Raw genomic sequence first — 14356 nt, forward strand, 5'->3', positions numbered from 1 at the left:
GTGGCACAATTTTTAAGGCGAAATAATTCCAAGGTAAGTTAGATGAAACTTTATTTTCCACTGTGATACAATTTGCGTAAATATTCATTTATGACGTAATATTAATAGGTATAATAGCTCTATAATACTCAGTAAAGAAGCGCCGATGAAGAGTCCTGCAGCACCTCCTACAGAAACTAAATATTTTTTTGTCATTAAATATACTTTATACTATACCCCGTATTATATATCATACCAATTAAATCTAATGTTGTCCTTACAGCTATTCTTTTAAATCTTGTACTAGGTAAAGATATTATGTTTATTAGAATTTCGCTTTTTATCGATTTAAATCTAAAATTTAAAACAAGTATTTTATTTTTGAAAAAAATATTGTCTAAACTAATCACTGTATAAAATTTAGTCAATACTGTACAAATAAATTTAACTGTTTTTTATTACCAGCTGGCAACGTTGCCATAAAAATCAAGTTTTATGAATCATGCATGCAATAGACTACGAGAGCGGTGACGTCACACACCGCCATTGTTAGCTCAGGTCAGGGATCACTTTCCGGACAAAGTTTTAACCGCGTTGACGATCGTTTATATTTTTAGTGATTTGTGGTTTTTTCGTATTTTTTTTAATAAATTTTACAATAAAATATTGGCACTAAACATATTATTATACAACAGTAAACTTATCAAAGAACTATTACAATATGACGGCCGTGACGTCACTTTCCGGTTTACTTAAAAAAGTTCTAAAAAAACTCCAAAAAAAAGTTGTAGTTACATAAACAAAATGAATATTTGTAGTTTTTTGATACTCATTATTAAAAAATTAGAATTATTGTATACAATAAACTCTGCATAATATTCAAAATAATTTCAATATTTTACTATATAACAAATGTGTTTCTCATCAACAGCTGACAGCGCGACGTTGCCTCATTTCCCACAATAAAATCACAACCTATGAATGAATTTACTCAGTTTATTTCAAATATAACTATTAAATATTAATAACGTAGTTTATAAAAAAATTTTTTTTACAATCCTGTCTATTTTGAACATTTAATGCGTCATATAAGATTTTCCACATCTGATTTAAGTACTTCTCGGAAACTATGATCGGATTGTACGTAAATTGATCGAGTTAATCCGTTCGGGTGAGTACGGGTAGTGTCGTAAGTCATTTATCTATGGTTTTTCTCATGACCAACGTCATAGATAGGTTATTGAACTCGATTGAAAGTTTCCGAAAAATCCACTAGTGTTACACAGAGCTTATTACACTTCCGTGTACGTTCGTTAACTTACCCTTTCGTTATAGAAACGATTTTGTATTCGGGTTCAGTGCACGACGGTAGGCAGTCGCATATCAAACCTGGTTTGTGTAGATTCGATCCTTTAGCGAGAAGTCTATTAACAGTATCTTTAAAAAAAAACGAAACAAATATTATTTAACGGTAAATGTTTCTTACACCGTTAATTTATGTTGAAGAACGCGCTTTTACGAAAAAATATGTTTTGTGGTGGTTGATAATTTGACGTATTTGACGTTACTCACTTCTGTAAAGATAAATAACTTACCAAAATGATCAGTTAAACATTTTAATCCTTCCACGTCACAATAATTTACCAGATCTAGAAACAATCGTTTTTATTTTATTATATTTTTATAAATATTTTACAACATATGATACGATACAGTACAGCGCCATATTGTAATTTCATAAATTCGAAATACTGATAATACAGGAAACTGTAATCCTACTGACAGGTTCAAATTCATTTCCGATACAATTTTTTTAAAATTACACGTGCAAATACCTTTTAATTTGTTACGGAATTATTGAATGACAATTTTTGTACAATTTCCGGCTAGGTACGGCTCTGCTAACAGTACCAAGTGTCGATAAGACAGTAACGCACCATTACCAATTATTTATTTATGACTATGAACTCTAACCTCATTAATTTATCACTTGAATTAGCTATTAATTGTCTTTAAATGACAGGTGACATGAAATTATGTCAGACTTACTGTATTTGGGCATTAAATGATGCGTACAATTACAAAGTTTTATATGATTTTCGGCGTGACATTGTACAATACACGAAGAATAACTGTAATGATCGTGTACTTTAACTCCATCGTTTTCCCATGGAAATTTGCATTTTCTTTTGTACACCGGTATAAATTTGATACTATCGTCGTTATCTATTTCTATAACCTACAAATACGTACAATTTGGATGAAATTTCCAAGCGACGTTATAGATACGCTTACACTTATCGTTATATTGAAAGATTCCCCGAGCATGATATCTTTTCTTTGATCCGGATCCGAATTTATGAACGGAACGTCTTCAGGTGCATGAAAAAACACCTGTAAAAATGCACGCGGCGCAGTTAATAAGACAGTTACATAAAAATATTTAAAATAAAAAAAAATGTCATTTAAAGAGTATCACACTGTATATACCCTTTACCCGTGTATCTTCTTCAGTTTGGAACCATATTTTACCCGGTCCTGTTTTTCTGTTCATCGTCAAATCCAATTTAGACTTTCTAATTTCCCTGAAAATAATGATACAAACAATGTGGCAACACAGTTATAGTTTTCCAACTATTGACGTTTGTTTATAATTAAATCGATACGTTTTCGTATGTTACGATATTCTATTCTCAAGCTACTTGGATCTAATTCGTAGCAACTCCGAACTATTTCCGAGTAAATCTAAAACCGAACTAATAACGTTCTATGAATATCTATGGTAGTTCGGAGCAGTTCTGTAACTTATTTAGAGCAATGTCAAATTGAGGATTTGTAGCATTTCACTTACGTTGTGTGTAGAGAATTGAACGAATAACAAATTCCATATTCAGTTTCAATAGGTAGAAACTCTTCGCAACAATTAAAATCTTCATTATTCCATTTACATAATGAAATTATTTGATTGCAGTTTTTTCTGTACTAGAAATAATTCATATTTGCTTTGCTTCGAAAGTAAATAGAACAATTAGTCTTACTCTCAAAACTTTTTCGGTGAAATTCATTTTTTTACAAGATTTACATTCTTCGTAACAAGAATAACAATTTCCAGTAAAAAAAACCAAATCGGTTATGAATTGTTTTTGCTGATCAATCTCTTCCTCTACGAATTCTTCGTCCCTTAAAAGTGTTCTAATGACCTTGGAAATATTTTGTATGAGATTTTATACTTACGTTACCCATTCCGGTTCGGTACCAGCAATGGGACATACCGAAATAGCGGGAAAAGATGTATTCCACGCGAGGTAAGTAGTTTCGGTTACAAAACTCACTGTGTTTTCTTCATATTGAAGGTAAGAATTGTAGAAAACGAACAACATAATGCCGAATTTACAAATGAAAATTAACAACCAAAAAATTCTAAAAAAGATTTTTACTTTACATTTTAGACCTATTTCTGTAATAATATAAATGTTAAATTGAAAATGCTCTACCCTTTAATATGAACTAGAATAAATGATAATGCAGATACCACGAATTCTGTCATTATGGAAGAAGTGACCTTCAAAATTATTTTAAAAATGCTCTACCCTCAAAATGTTGAAAAGTGACTACAATAAACGATGCTGCAGATACCACAAATGTGGTCATTGGAAAACAAGTGACGTCACAAGTACCATAAAAAAGCCAAATCAATTCACACTTGTGATTTATGGCTCTACCACTTGAAAATATTCATTTTACCTAACGGCCCAACATTTGGTCTCGTCTGCTACATATTTCAACGCGTGTAAAGTAGAGTTTTTAGCGTAATATTTCAAACGTTTTTCCATGTTTATAGTAAACGCAAAACTAATGGAGAAATATACATTAACTATATCTACAACTTTATCTAAATGATCTTAAAAGGTAGAAGTCAAAAGATAATAAAAACTGTTATTACATATGATTATAATCTAAATTATATCGAAGTTTTTTTCACTACAACATTTCGTATATTTCAATATTATTTCGTTTTTATTCAAACTACGAGGAAAAAAATTATACATATATAAATAGAACTATTTGTGTTTTTATGAAGACCGCAAAAATTCGAAACGTCAAGATTTTTATCTGTTTTAAAACAAAGTTTCAACTAAAGAAAATTATTTGATTTAATTAATGTCTTTAATCGAATTTTGGACTTCGATATGTAAAATGTGTTGCCTACACAATATACCACTTATCTTGACATAACAAGTGAGCTTATTTCATAGAATTAATGTTATAGATAAAGCATGTAAGTGAAGGTGTACTTTTTGAAAAGAAACAAAGAGCGAACATTTCAATTTCATATCAGATTTTAAATCAATTTTTTTATGATCCTCTTTCCCGGTAAAATATAATTCCTAACCGGTTCCTAGCAATTCTGAATTGTTCACGAACTGATTCGGAGTTATGACCCGCGAACATACCAAAAGAACGCAGCTTCCACATTGTTTAATACATTTTTGAAAACAAAATATTAAATAGTTTAACCAAGTTAAAATAATGAATAATGAATATTTGCAGTGCAAATTATGTTCTGCAAAATCAGCTTTGATATCCCTTTTTAAAGGCAAAAATAAACGAATTAGAAATTATATTAGGAAAATTATAGAAATAACTACTAGTATTAAGGTTAGTATAAAACAATATTTTTTTAAATATTTCTATATATTCGTAAAGTTAGGGGATTGTAGTAAAAAATTTCTTCACGTATAATAGTTGATTAATATCGGTTTAGAAGAAAATGCTTCTTATTTAACCACCCCCTATTTAATAAACAAATATTATGTTTTGATATGTTATAAATTATTTTCATCCCTTTTTTAATCAATTTAAAATCAAATTAAATCGTTAATCTTAGTATAGATAGATAACATTGAAATTGTAGTTATTTCGGCTATTTTTTACGACTAGTAATATTAATTTTTATCATGTAACTGTTGAATGATAAAAATTGAAGCAATTTCTAGCTTTGATTCAAGTAATTGTTTTAGTACGAAGAAAATGATTATTTTCAATGTGTTTGTTACAATTGTATTGGATTTACTTTCAATATGTACATATTTCGTACAAAATCCTTAGAAAATGTGAAAAAATTACAGGTAAATTTTCATATTCATGTAGGTAGATTTTTAATTTAAATTAATTTAGTTATATTGCAATTTTTAGACGAAATCCTTACCGAAAAATATTAAAAAAAACGGTATAAAACAACTAAAAGACATAGAATTAATAGATTTGAATCAATTGCGAGAAATTTTTATGAATTGGATGCAAAATAAAAGAGAATGCTATTCGAGTGATACAACTTCTAGTAGAGACACCGATAGCCATTGTGCTACAACTGATACAAATATAGGAGTTCAAACTGATCCCCCAACTCAAAATTCCGTGTCTTGTCAAACTTTTTATAAAAATCAAGTTTCTACAGTCGATACACAAACTGAAAATGATTATTTCCAATGTATGGACAACGAAACAACAGTGTCAGTTGGTTATTTACAACTTGCAGCTACTAATGGACATAATATCATTGAAAATGACCAAATAACTAGTATTAAATCCTCACCGTCTTCTTACGAATTTAGTCCTAGTTCTCCTCAATTATCTGACGTTAGTATCAGCTTGGAAACTACCCCTCCTCCATCGGCGCCCTATTCTTTAGGACTAGTAGAGTTGACGGAGAAAGCTATGATGTTGTACAGTTGCGAGGAATGTGATTTAGTTATGTACTCAAAAGAAGAAGTTAAAAAACATAAAAGGAACCATACCCAGTGCATTTTTTGCCGAAGAAGATTCAGAACCATCCAACAAACTAAGGTATTTACTTTGAATATAAGTTTTTTGTCGTTATTTTTGGAATAATTTTCATTTTTTATACATAGGAATATCGTAATTTTATAATATCGTTTTTGGGGTCCAGGAAGTCGAAAAATCATCAGATTTTAAAGAATTTTTTTTAAATCTTTGAGTATTTTTTCTGGTTTTATGATTTTAATTGTTATTCGAAGTACTTCTTTGAATATAATCGTTAATAACTTTTTTTAAAGCTTCAAATAAAGTTTATATATATTTTTATGTTAATCTACACAAAAAACGAACGTTTTGACAAAAAAATCATTTAAAAATGATCGTTTATTATTTTTTTATGAATATTATTAACAATTATCCAACCTAACCTAACTAATGATAGCAAAATTTAATATTTTCATTGTTAAAAACAATAAAATCCTATTTTATTAAAAAATAGTTAACTTCAAGCGAATAATGTTCAAAAAAAAAATAAAAATCAATTTCAAAACATTCAAAAATGTTGATTTTCGAAAACTACAATACGAGGGGACTGCGATTTATTGATTTAAAAAGATTATTTGTGACAAAAAAGTGTTATGGAAGGAAAATGTAAGAAATTGCAAAAGCAAATCAAAATCTATTGTATAAAACAATAAAGAAGCTTAGGGAAAAACAAACCATATGAAATCCAAGAAGTAAAAGGGAAAAATAACAAAATAATAACAGATAATCGGGAAATAATGGAACAATGGAAGAATTACTACTACGAACCATTGAATAATCAAGAATAAACACAGAAAAATAGAAAAGAAGTAGAATGAAAAGAGTATAATGAACGAGAAGAACTAATAATAGAAGATATGGAAGACAGCGTTCGAAAGCTACAAATACGAAAGAAGTAGATTAATGTTTAGGGTAATCTACAAAATTCAAAAATCGAAAGGTTCCATAATGTGGTTTTAATATATAAAGCGAGTCCAATGGATACATCAGAACAGTAATAAGTGAATACAAATATAGTTTCTAATGCCTCAGCTATTTAGCTGTGTTTATACCATTGATATGGATACTTTTTTTACTTAGTTCGAAGAGTTTTCACATCCACATGCATAGATATCTCATTTTACATAATTCCATAGAAAAAAATCACTAGGAAATAACTCTGGTGATCTAGTAGTCCATTTGATTGTACCACATTAAGAAATAAATTTAAAATTACGTTTATTTTGACTGAAATAACTGTAGATTCATCAATAAAAGATAAGTTTTTAAAAAAAAATTCTTGTTATTAATATTTTGAACCGTTTTTTCAACTTTAATAATGGTCTAAAGCAAAAACAAATCAGTTTAGTCAAATGAAGTGGGAATCCGGTGAAACTTACACTCCTAGATTGGGAAAATGATTTTACAGTAATATTTTTATGTTTTCCAATGATTTGTAACCAGAAATACTTGAAAATCGTTCAATAGCACTTAATAATTATCGTTTTATTTTGATTTAGAAGACTACTTTCTAAAAAATTGCTATTTGTGTCAAACAACATTTCGTTCGCCAATTCAAAAATTTTCATATATAGTATAGTTGAAAATTTTTACAAAAAATATATTTAATGCTTCATATTTCACATTTTATTCCAAAAATTAAACCCCTACAGTGATATATTAAGCATTGAATTAATATTTACGATATATCTAAACAGAAAAAAGTGAGATTTACATCTAGAGTGTTATATAGAACGTATTGTTTTTATTTAAGAAACATTTTGAAAAATGTAAAGAAACATCTTACATACCCCTGGAAAGATTGAAAGTTCCTGTTGGAAAAAAACCACCGAAGAAGAAGCGTAAAACTGAGCATTCGGTAGAGAAAAAGAAGAGCCACAAGAAAAAAAATAAATGACGAAGCATTTTTCCATTATCTTTTTTTTATTTGTTATTCATTTCTATTTTAGATTCCTATCCTTTGATTCGTCTCCTTGTTTTTTATGGTGAAAAATTTTCAATGTATTTAATTTTAAATTGAGTAGTTCAAATAAATTGTTTGTTTTCGCAACTTTTGTATTTACTTCTGTTCCAACTTCAATCCTGATTGGTTCGGACCGTCGGTGTTGTACTAATTTTACGAGATTTCTGTCAGAACTATATAGGTGTTATAGTAATTAGTTCGATGGTAAATCTATGCTCACAAAAATAGAAAAATAAAAAATTATGAGTTATTACTATTAAAAATAGTAATATATCAGTATAATGATTATAATAGATATTATTACGATAATAATTTTATATTCTTCCGTTAATTATGTGAAGTTTTACAATAGGTGGAGCTCTATATATTAATCAGTGTAGTGAGAACTAGCCTTATGTTGATTACGAACGCAGTTTTCTCATTTTATGTTTGACAGATTGTGACAAAAGAATAGACAATCCAACAAGAGCCGATCAAAGGTTTTAATGAAAAAAAGGTTAAAACACATTTTGTTCTTTGTAAGCTTTGTCTTTAAATTTTGTTAAATCATGTCCGAAAGTAGAGAGGAGGTTTTAGCGGATTTTCAGGTAAATTGAAAAAATAAAATCGTCCTAAACATGATTAGTTGAAATACGATTATTTTTCGTAATTATTTATGTAATTTTACCTTAAAACAGGCCTGTACTGGAATTGAAGATGTTGCCGAAGCTATTTACCATTTGGATGAAGCAAACTGGGATTTACTTGTAAGTAAAATATGAAAAATTATATAAAAATCGTTATAGGAAAATTATATAAACAACTTCATGGTTAATGGGTGACATGAATGATTAATTTTATTTTCAAACACCAAATAATTTAAGTCATTTTATTATAATGCATGTTAAGTTGATTTCTGTAGTTTGTGAGTCAAATTTTATGTAAACAGTGATGATTATACTACTTTTCATTATCATATTGATTAAAAATAAATTATATTTTATTCCTAATTAAACTGTTTGATTAACCTGTTACAAATATTTAAAAAATCACGTTCTAGTAACATTTTTTTATGTGTATTTTCTATTATTCAACATTTATTTATATGTAACCATAAAATTTATCTCTTTAAATACAAATAAATGGCATAAACGTATTTTTAAGCGTGCTGTGAGTAGAGTTATGCCCCCTGATACCCAAAGTTTTGGATCTGTAAACCCAGATCCGGATGTTATGATAGTAGACGATGATTTGGATATCAGAGTTCCAACAGCTGCCAATAACCAACCGAATTTGGTAGTTGTTGGTAACAGTTTGGATCATTCGCCTATACCAGACAAAGCAAAAACACCAGATGACAGCTATCCTTCTACATCAGCTGCCAAAAGCACCACTAAAATGTTAAAATTTAACGTGCAGTACTGTGATAGGGTTATTAAAGTGGAATTACCAGATTCTGCTACAATTAGTAAGTTTCCTATCACATACGAGCCTCTTAAATATCCTATTGACGTGTTTTTAACCTTCCATAGATGATCTGAAACTAAGACTACAAAGAGAAGTTAAAGTGGCGCCGTGTAGGCAACTTCTTTCGAATTGGGCTCGATTAACACAATATGAAAGTACCCCTTTTTCACAGCTTATGTTACCCGACGTAAATTCACTTAATTTAACAGTTAAATCGAATGAGGGAGGTCTCACGGCCGACGAAGAGTAAGTATTGAGACTAAATTGTGTCAATTTTCTTCAACAATAATTGGGGTACAAAAATTATTAGATTGCTGTTATTTAAGGAATTCTGTGACTGAAAAATTGAATGGTACATACATTCTGAATGTAAAATTCGAATCTAGAACGTTCAATCTCAAATATCAAGGTAAAAAAACCATATTGGAAGTGAAGGGGGATGTTTATACATTAACGAACATACACGTACGTAATCAAATATGGAGTGGCTGGCCGCCCAATATAGATGATAATACTATGCTTGCACTGTCCGGAATAAAGTGAGTGAAATTTATTTTTTGATTAAAAAATTAATATTTTTGTTTTTTCAGTTATCCAGAGCACGATTTAACAGTTCGTCGAGGTACTTTGAGTCATAATAGAGAAAAAAAAAGTATGCCAATAGTTCAAATTGATAGTGACGAAGAGGAATTTGAAGATGCGTCTGAAAGTTTTGCTGTTGATGATGAATATTTTGCTGATAACGAAGGATCCAGTACGAAAAGAACAGATCCTTTAAGTAAGTCTTGTACAATAGATCCTAATCCTAAAATAAATTTTATATTTCTCAGTAGGGTAAAAACTTTACATTTTTGGAAGATACTAATTGGTTCATATTGATTTGTGCCAAAATGTTTTTATTTACTTTAGTTATATGACTTTTAAAAGCTAAATACTTAGGAATCATACGAGAGTCTCAAATTTTCATGGAAAAAGAAAGTGGAGAAATGAACGGAACAAGCAATCAACACTTGTAGGAAGTTGTTGGGTAAAAATAGGGACTACAACCAAGGTATGGGTTGTATACAGCAACCACAAGGCCTAATATAATCTATGGTTCAATAGTATGGTGAAAATAAAAGGTGTAGCCTCAAAAAATGCTCTCCGTTGATAAAAATAAGAAAATACAAAGGAGCATCTGCTCTACTAGTGCTTTGCCTTTTCAGAGAACGCCCCAGATAACAAAATGGGCCTCAAACCTGTACATATCTAGATCTTTACTAACCTAATCATGTGGGATGAGTTAAATTACAGTATTTTCATTGTTGATTAATTTTTGTAGTTCCAGAAGACATAGAAGATGAAATTGTAGGCAGTATAACATTTTGCGAACAATTTACAGCTAGATACGGACCCGTTCATCCAGCTTTTTATCAAGGAACATTAGACGACGCCATCAAAGAAGCCTGTTCGAAACCCGCCAAAGATGTAAGCGAATATAATAATTCAAGTAAATAGAAACTGTTGATTTTTTTTTCCAGCGTAAAATATTAGCCATTTACCTACACCACGATGCGAGCGTTTTAACGAACGTCTTCTGTACCCAACTGCTCGGTTTTGAAAGTGTAATGCAGATGTTTGAAAATAATTTTGTGCTTTGGGGATGGGATATCACGTTCGAAAGTAATAGACGAAGGTGAGGTTTGGATACTTCGTCTCTTTAATGGAATATTTTTATGTAAAAAAATTTAATTTCAGGTTGCAGCAATCTGTTACCACATCTTTGGGATCGACAGCGGCAATGAGCTTGAGAAATATCCCAGTAGAAAGATTACCGGTTATCATCCTTATTACAAAGATAAGATCAACCATCGAAATATTTAGTGTAGTGTATGGTAAGTACCAACCCCTAAAAAGATCTCAAATAATGATCAAATTCTCTTCTCTAACTGTATAAACAATCTTTTCGAGGTTATTTAACCTTTAAAATTCCATCAAAATCTAACTCTTCTTTTTTATATAGGAAACGTAGGTGTAAATGAACTACTATCGAGTTTGATAGAATGCGTGGAAGTATTTTCGGAACATCAACGAGTGGAGATAAAAGAAGAAGAGGAAAGGGCCGAAAGGGAACTTGTTAAATTAGAACAAGATTTAGCTTACCGCGAAAGTTTAGAAGCGGACAGGTAAGTTATTAATATAATAATCAGGACTAAACCATCCAATATTTATCTAATTACAAAGAACAGTTTTCAAGTTTTGGTTCATCTTTGAAAGGAAGATTTAGTTAAATAGGGTCGTTTTTTAAATTATTTTCCTTAGAGCTAAAGAAGAAGCGAAGAGGTTACACGAACGACAAGAAAACGAAACTAGGAAACGATTAGAAAGCGAAAAGGCTCTATCGGATGCGAAAAAAGAAGCTTACAGGAAAGAAGTTGAAGCCAGTTTACCCCCCGAACCGGCTTTGGGTCAAGGCGACAGTATTACTAAAATTAGATTTAGATTGCCTAAAGGAGATCATCTAGAAAGGAGGTTTCCAACAAATACTCCATTAAAAGTGAGTCCTTATATTATTTATTATTGTAATTTTGTTTTGTTTCCTCAATAAAAGGTTAATTCCGGATTGTTATAAGTACAATATACTAAATATATTGCGTATCTTATTATTTCGATGGATTTTTTGAAAAAATTGTACTTTTAAGGATTTTATTTCCATATTTGATTTTTTAAGGTACTTTTAGACTACTTGGTAGTAAAAGGATATCCTACAGAAGAATACAAAGTAATATCTAGTTGGCCAAGGAGAGATGTAAGTTTTTTTTTCTTTTTTTTTTGAAAATGGACATTGCTACTCTACGGTTTATATACCCTGCCTGACATTGGATTCCATTTAACAAAGAAAAGTGTACAGAAACTTTTTTCTTTGACTACAACCTCAAATATGCAGTAGAATATCTCTAAATAGTGATCCCATAAATTGATTTTCTAATGATTTAAGCCAAAATTTCACTCATTTCTGGGATATTCTTCTTTAAGTAGATTCATAACTCGAAGGAGTAGAGCGAATACCTTGGGAAATAGGATTCCATAAAGATTTTTCTCTTTGGGGGGAGTCTACGTATTTTGGAGACTGAACAATCAGGTGCAGACCAGCTGGAAAGCCAAAAAGACTCTCCAAATGATCTATTTTGAGATATTGGTTACAGTTTGGGATATTTTTTTGTAAGTAGAGCTGTAATTTGAATAAAAAGGCAAAATAATGAATTGAAAAGTGACCGGAAAGACAAAAAGCCTCTCCAATCAATTTACTTTGAGATATGGGTGGTAGATTGGGATATTTTTCTCTAAACCAATGCATAACTCGAAGGAGTAGAGCCAATACCTATGGAAATAGGATTCCATAAAGATTTTTCTCTTTGGGGGGAGTCTACGTATTTTGGAGACTGAACAATCAGGTGCAGACCAGCTGGAAAGCCAAAAAGACTCTCCAAATGTTTTATTTTGAGATATTGGTCACAGCTTGGGATATTTTTTTGTAAATAGAGCTGTAATTTGAATAAAAAGGCAAAATAATGAATTGAAAAGTGACCGGAAAGACAAAAAGCCTCTCCAATCAATTTACTTTTAGATATGGGTGGTAGATTGGGATATTTTTCTCTAAACCAATGCATAACTCGAAGGAGTAGAGCCAATACCTATGGAAATAGGATTCCATAAAGATTTTTCTCTTTGGGGGGAGTCTACGTATTTTGGAGACTGAACAATCAGGTGCAGACCAGCTGGAAAGCCAAAAAGACTCTCCAAATGATCTATTTTGAGATATTGGTTACAGTTTGGGATATTTTTCTCTAAACAGAGCTGTAATTTGAATAAAAAGGCAAAATAATGAATTGAAAAGTGACCGGAAAGACAAAAAGCCTCTCCAAAAAATCTACTTTGAGATATGGGTGGTAGATTGGGATATTTTTCTCTAAACCAATGCATAACTCGAAGGAGTAGAGCCAATACCTATGGAAATAGGATTCCATCAAGATTTTTCCCTTCGGGGAGAGTCTAAGTAGTTTAGAGACTAAACAATCGGGTGCAGACCAGCTGGAAAGCCAAAAAGACTCTCCAAATGATTTATTTTGAGATATTGGTCATAGTTTGGGAAATTTTTCTCTAAATAGAATTGTAATTTGAATAAAAAGTGTTTTGGAGGCAAAATAATGAATTGAAAAGTGACCGGAAAGACAAAAAGCCTCTCCAAACAATCTACTTTGAGATATGGGTGGTAGATTGGGATATTTTTCTCTGTGTAACTCATATTTTTCTCAAACCTGTGTTTGTATCTAATATTTCTCCTTTATTTGTAGTTGACTTCTTTAGACAAAGGACAAACGCTCAAGGAACTGAAGTTGTGTCCTCAAGAGACTGTGATATTAGAAGAACGATAATTTTTTTCCCATCACATTCCCTTAAACGAGGGTTAGATTTTTTTATACCGACATTTAAGCATTGTAAATTTATTTAATATATTTTTAATTTCACTTAATGTTAATTAATTTAAATGTATGCAGTCCAATGAATATACGTTATATAAAATGAGAGTTTTTTTTCTAATTTATCCATCACCTCCTAACACTAATTCGGATAATAATGGTGGCTGCAATGCCCTAAGGAAGTTTTTTAAGGTTTATAATTCAAAAGGTTGGAATTTTCATAAAAAACAAAAACAAAAATTTTGTCTAATTTTTATATTTATCATCAAAAAAATTCGTTATACAATTGTAACGAATAAAAAATCACATATAGACAATATATTTCGATTATAATAACTATCAATTTTGTCTATGTTCTTTTACATATTTAGCACCTTGACAACATAAATGGCATACAAAAAAAAATAAATGTTAGGTTAAGTTCAGCAAGAAAATATAAATTTTTTTGAAAAATGCCCTAGAAATACTTATTTTTTAATCATATTTGATCGGTTATTGAGAATGGATCGTTTGAACTACTGGCGAAGCAAAATTCTACTTTTTTTGAAATAAACGTTTGGATATTACTAATGGTACATTTGAACTACCGGGTCTTGTCATTCCGGTTTTTAATGTTAATACGGTACAAGTTTCCAAGCAATTTAGAATGACTCATTTGAACTACTATGTGTTGTATAGATAGATA

General features: G+C 30.3%; 3 protein-coding genes across 3 annotated transcripts; 2 read left to right on the top strand and 1 right to left on the bottom strand.

Annotated features, from left to right (window-relative positions):
• Positions 1-55: 55 nt before the first annotated feature.
• Positions 56-7858, bottom strand: LOC130892589 (pickpocket protein 11-like). Its single transcript, XM_057798065.1, has 11 exons — positions 7593-7858; positions 3214-3399; positions 3018-3159; positions 2831-2961; positions 2477-2564; positions 2275-2373; positions 2029-2218; positions 1575-1628; positions 1302-1416; positions 236-333; positions 56-176 (listed from the first exon to the last, which is right to left on the bottom strand). The coding sequence occupies exons 1-11, from the start codon at positions 7655-7657 to the stop codon at positions 85-87; spliced, it is 1260 nt and encodes a 419-aa protein (XP_057654048.1). The 5' UTR covers positions 7658-7858; the 3' UTR covers positions 56-84.
• On the top strand, positions 4414-7852 carry LOC130892590 (uncharacterized). Its single transcript, XM_057798066.1, has 3 exons — positions 4414-4638; positions 5001-5108; positions 5176-7852. Exons 1-3 carry the CDS (start codon positions 4510-4512, stop codon positions 5869-5871), a joined length of 933 nt encoding a protein of 310 aa, XP_057654049.1. The 5' UTR covers positions 4414-4509; the 3' UTR covers positions 5872-7852.
• A 332-nt stretch (positions 7859-8190) lies between the features above and the next one.
• Positions 8191-13774, top strand: LOC130892591 (FAS-associated factor 1). Its single transcript, XM_057798067.1, has 13 exons — positions 8191-8352; positions 8443-8511; positions 8909-9212; positions 9277-9457; positions 9538-9750; positions 9802-9989; positions 10533-10678; positions 10732-10886; positions 10949-11085; positions 11214-11376; positions 11513-11747; positions 11922-11999; positions 13546-13774. Exons 1-13 carry the CDS (start codon positions 8314-8316, stop codon positions 13624-13626), a joined length of 1989 nt encoding a protein of 662 aa, XP_057654050.1. The 5' UTR covers positions 8191-8313; the 3' UTR covers positions 13627-13774.
• The last annotated feature ends 582 nt before the right edge of the window (positions 13775-14356 follow it).

Source organism: Diorhabda carinulata, chromosome 4 (assembly GCF_026250575.1).
Source record: "Diorhabda carinulata isolate Delta chromosome 4, icDioCari1.1, whole genome shotgun sequence".
NCBI classification, from domain to species: Eukaryota; Metazoa; Arthropoda; class Insecta; order Coleoptera; family Chrysomelidae; genus Diorhabda; species Diorhabda carinulata.